This window comes from Lolium perenne, chromosome 4 (assembly GCF_019359855.2).
Source record: "Lolium perenne isolate Kyuss_39 chromosome 4, Kyuss_2.0, whole genome shotgun sequence".
NCBI lineage: Eukaryota > Viridiplantae > Streptophyta > Magnoliopsida > Poales > Poaceae > Lolium > Lolium perenne.
The window spans coordinates 395,112,649-395,117,765 of NC_067247.2; the positions used below are offsets into that span (position 1 = coordinate 395,112,649).

The 5,117-nt window shown below is 46.4% G+C and overlaps 1 protein-coding gene across 1 annotated transcript; it reads left to right on the top strand.

The window, feature by feature from the left end:
* The first annotated feature begins 2,569 nt into the window (after window positions 1-2,569).
* LOC127349340 (non-specific lipid-transfer protein 2P-like) lies at window positions 2,570-3,021 on the top strand. Its single transcript, XM_051375072.2, has one exon. It carries the CDS (start codon window positions 2,610-2,612, stop codon window positions 2,925-2,927), a length of 318 nt encoding a protein of 105 aa, XP_051231032.1. The 5' UTR covers window positions 2,570-2,609; the 3' UTR covers window positions 2,928-3,021.
* The last annotated feature ends 2,096 nt before the right edge of the window (window positions 3,022-5,117 follow it).

Here is a 5,117-nt window from a genome sequence, read left to right on the forward strand (position 1 = left end):
CGACTTACTCAACCAACGCTTAACTTTGAGCTCCGGAATAAATATTAAACCGGTATCTTGATGGCTCAAACCATCCGGTTTGACATGCCTTTGGCATACCGGGGGTCATGCCCCCCAACAGTAGTGTAGCCATCAAAATCAATGACGATGTTGGAAAATACTTTCAAATGCTAAAAGGTCTCAAACAGGGTGATCCCTTATCACCAATGCTATTTAACATAGTAGCTGATATCCTTGCCATTATGATTGAACGTGCTAAGATGGATGACCTGATTGAAGGGGTAGTCCCACATCTTGTGGATGAGGGACTTTATATTCTTCAGTTTGCCGATGATACAATTCTTTTTATGGAACACGACCTTCTGAAAGCCACAAACCTGAAATTGATTATTTCGGCATTTGAGCAATTATAAGGTCTAAATATTAACTTCCATAAAAGTGAATTGTTTTGTTTCGGTGAGGCACAAAATGAAGTCCACGCTTACACCGAGTTGTTCGGTTGTGGGCATAGCTAGTTTCCAATGAGGTATTTGGGTATTCCGGTTCATTTTCGGAGACTCACGATTGTCGAATGGAAATTAGTCGAGGAAAGACTTCAGAAACATCTTAGCAGTTGGAAAGGAAAGTTATTATCCATTGGAGCAAGATTGATTCTAATTAATTCAGTACTAACGAATTTGGTACTGCATATGGTCTCTTTCTTCCTCTTGCCGAAAGGAGTCTTACGAAAACTGGACTACTACCGGTCAAGATTCTTTTGGCAAGGAGATAATGAGAATAAGAAATATCGATTGACAAAATGGAGTGTTGTCTGCTGTCCTAAATACCAAGGAGGGCTGGGTATTCATGACATAGAGGTCAATAATAGTGCTCTCCTAGGTAAGTGGCTGTTCAGGCTGCTTACGAAGGAAGGGACCTGACAAACAATGCTTAAAAGGAAATATATTGGCACAAAAGCATTATCACATGTTACTTGGAAACCAGGTGATTCTCATTTTTGGGCTGGGCTAATGGCAACGAAGAATCATTATGTCATTGTACATTTTCCATTAAGGATGGATCGGAAATTCGTTTCTGGGAGGATATGTGGTCTGATGGCACACCCCTCCGAGAACAATATCCCGCTTTGTATTCTATAGTGCGTTACAAAAATGAGACCATCGCTAAGGTGATGGACAATTCTCCTCCAAATGTAACGTTCCATAGGGATTTGTCAGGACAAAGGTTATTGGACTGGAACGCCTTACTTCATCGGTTGGCGAATGTTCATCTACAACCTGGTCATGAAGAATTTCGTTGGATCTACATGAAAATGGTAAATTTTCGTTAGCTTCCATGTACAATGCACTTATTCATCCGGATTTACCAATCGATACACCTAATAAAAATAAACTTTGGAAGTTGAAAATCCCTTTGCGGATAAAGGTATTTGGATGGTACCTCCGTAAAGGCGTTATTCTCACCAAAGATAATCTAGCTAAGCGGAGTTGGAAAGGGAGTAAACAATGTGCTTTCTGTCACCAGGAGGAGACAATAAAGCACTTGTTTTTCAATTGCAGGTTCGCTCGGTCTATATGGTATGTCATCTAGTTAGCTTCGAGCTTGTATCAGCCACGTAGTGTTACCAATATCTTCGAAAATTGGCTAAATGACATTGATTCTAGATTCAATAAGCATATTAGGGTGGGAGCGATTGCCATTATTTGGTCGCTTCGGCTATGTAGAAATAATAAATTGTTTAATGGTACCAATTCTTCTTTGTTGCAGGTTATATACCGGTGTACCAACACCCTCCGCTTATGGTCGTCGCTCCAGCGTGTGGAGCACCGAGACCTGTTTACGGAGGTCTGTTCACGGTTGGAAGCTCCGGCGAGGGATACTTTTTCCCTACATGGATGACAGCATAACCTAAGGATCGAAGCTCCTCCAGTTTAGGCGTCTTTACAATTTCTCAATATGATATGTAATCTCGCCTTTCATTTTGGTGTCAAGACTAAACAAAGGCTGTGTGCATCTAAGATATGCAGAGGTCGGGTGTAATGGTTTAAAACTCTTAACTAATAAAGCGCACCTTATCGAGAAAAAAAAATCTCATCCATGTATGTAGGATAGTTCCATCCAACACCTCCAACTTGTGGAAAAATTACATCTGTCGCCAGAGAACAAACGGATGTGGTGTTCACAAAATAGACTCTTCTTCATCCCCTGAGCTTACATAAAACTTCAGCCCCTGCTACTCCCCAGAAACTAGCAGATAAGGAAACTAGAATCTATAACCAAACTTCATCCCCTGGTACTGATGTTGCATTAGCATCATCCCATCACAGGCACGAAAAAGCTAGTATGTAGAACATAAAGTGGTCAAATTTATGCAAAAAGAACACATAGTTTCCTTGCAAAAACAACATCTTTGAACTCTGCCCTTCTTGCAAAAGTTGTAGTTGGATGTCATAAATTGCAAAATCTGGACATTATCCATGCATATAAGGGGGGAAACACATGTGTTTTTTTTTTTTTTCATTTTTTGATCCGTAAATTGAGTTGTTCTCGAGAGTGAAGGCGTAAATTGAGTTGTTCTCGAGAGTGAAGGCTACCCAACGTCGACGGCCATGGGGATGAAGAAGAAGAACCCGAGCGTGGCCGTGGTGGCTCTGATGCTGCCGCTGGGGGCTCTGATGCTGGCGCTGGTGGTGCTTGCCGCGGCGCCGGATGGGGCGCGCGCGGCGTGCGACGCGTCGCAGCTGGCGGTGTGCGTGTCGGCGATCATGGGCGGGGCGCCGCCGACGCCGGAGTGCTGCGCGAACCTGACGGCGCAGCAGGGCTGCTTCTGCCAGTGCGCCATGGAACCCGCCAACGGCAGCTACATCAAGAGCCCCAACGCCCGCAAGACCCTCCAGTCCTGCCACCTCGCCGTCCCAACCTGCTAGGCACCTCGATCAGCCTCCTAGCAGATACTCTTGCTAGCTGACTCCGTGAGTCTGAGAGAGTATGAGACTAGCTAGCCTAACTGAGTGAGTGAGCGCGTGCATACTCGCGTGTGGGATGTATGCTCCTATAGTCCTATTATTGCCTATTGGAATAAAATGATGATTTGCTCTGCCGTCGGGTAGCTCGCCTCTGCCTGCTCTGGCCGGTTAGTTTCTGTTCAATCTTCGTCTCTGATGAAAGGCTCCTGGGTTGCTTGTCACTAGCAAAGTAGCAAGTCGATAGATCGATTGAGTTTCCATCTCGTTTTTTCTGAAAAACTCTTCTCTCGATCGACAGGCATCTCGGTGCGACACTCTGTCTACCTAGGCCACCCTCCTCTGTTTAATTGTTTCTCTGTCACTCCCTGTAAACTTCTAGTCACCTTCACGCGACGACCTGCCCGCGAGAAATTGTTGTGAAATCTTACGAGAGATTGCCCCATTTGCGTTTGGGAGCTATTCAAAATTTGAAATGTATAGGTAATTAAACACATTACATCTTCCTGCTAGCTAGGCCGAAGGGTGTTTATGTTATAGACCTACTTCCTGCTCTTTGGGCAGCTTGTAAGTAAGAAAACACCTGAACATATGTTTTTGCCTTTGACCGGACATTGCTGCATGATGTTGTTATTAGAGATGTAACCTCAATACGTATACGATACGAGGTAGTACACCAATCATATATGTATCCCACCTCTATACAACCACGCGAGGGGCTATTCCCCGCCTATATAACACGCAACCGGTACGCTCGAAAGAGGTATCATTACACCCACAAATTTAACATGGTATCAGGCCTCTCCCTTCCTCCCTTCTAGCCGCCGCCGGTGCTCTCGCACTGCCGATTGCCAGGCCATGACATCCCGATCTCAAAATCGCTGCAAGTAGGACGCAGATCTCTCCCTCGCCTACCATTCCCAAGCTTTGTTTGATCCAAAAAAAAAACACCCAAAACCCTCACCGTTTTCTCCCAGGAACCAGCCGCCTCAGCCAAAAAATACTAGATCGCCTACAACCCCGGTCGCCCTCTCTCTCCTCGATCGTCCATATGGCATCGTCATCAACAACCTCTGCTGCGGCCACAATCGGTGTGCCACCGGGTACGAATCTCACCTGAGTAAATTTTCTGTATTGGCGGGCTTAGATGCTGCCTACAGTCCGCGATGCAAGTGTCATGGGTCTCCTCGAGGGATCCAATCCGGCTCCGCCCGAGTTCCTGGACGCTGAAGATGAGAACAAGAAGATCATTGTCCCCAACTCGGCATATGACACATGGATCACGCAGGATCAGCAGGTTGCCAATTTCCTCGTGAATTCCCTCTCCGAGGATGTTCGCCCTCATGTCTTCGGGCTCGCACATGCTGCTGATGTCTGGCGTGCTCTAAACGATCTATACTCATCTTAGTCCAAGTCGAGGGTGTCCACTATTCGTGGTTATCTCACCAACACAAAGAAACTCGACATGAAAGCGCAACAACACATCTCCAAGATGAAGGGCTACGCCTGTGAACTTGTTGCTGTCGGAAAACTGGTGGATGATGATGAACTCAAGAACTATATTGTGAATGGCACGGATGGTTCCTTCAATCCGCTTTTTGCTACCATCAACGTTGTTCCCTCCACAACGCTCAATGACATGTGTTCCCAACTCATGTCATGTGAGAATCGCGACAACATGCTACAGAATTTTGGTCAAGCTCCTGGATCCTTCTATTCGTTAACGTGGTTGATTGGCATCCAAACCCATCCATGGGGGAGAACCTGCTCGCCCGCCACTGCCACTGCCACGCTATGGGTACCAGCAGCCGCCTCCTCCTACGTGTTGAAATATTGGGCCCACTTTAAGTGGCCCATACTAGATTTCAGATTTCCCTATAAATCTCAAAGCCCACATAGTGACAGCCTTGTGAGTTTGTGCCCAAGTTGGTGGCAGCTCACTAGAGAGTGGCAAGAGGTGGGAAGTTTAGTCCCACATGGAAAGTTGGGAGGAAGTTAGACCACCTTATAAGGTGGGTTGTTCCACCACTAGTAAGTGAGTGAGAATAGGAGTGCTACACGCGCGCTTCTCCTCCTCCTCGCTCGTCTCGACACGACACGTCACGACGCGCGCGCCGCGCTCGTGGTGAGTGGATTGAGCCTCGAGCCGAGTCT

Bases quoted from the DNA above. Each gene is read 5' to 3' on its own strand.
- LOC127349340 (XM_051375072.2), top strand. From the start codon at position 2,610: ATGGGGATGAAGAAGAAGAACCCGAGCGTGGCCGTGGTGGCTCTGATG.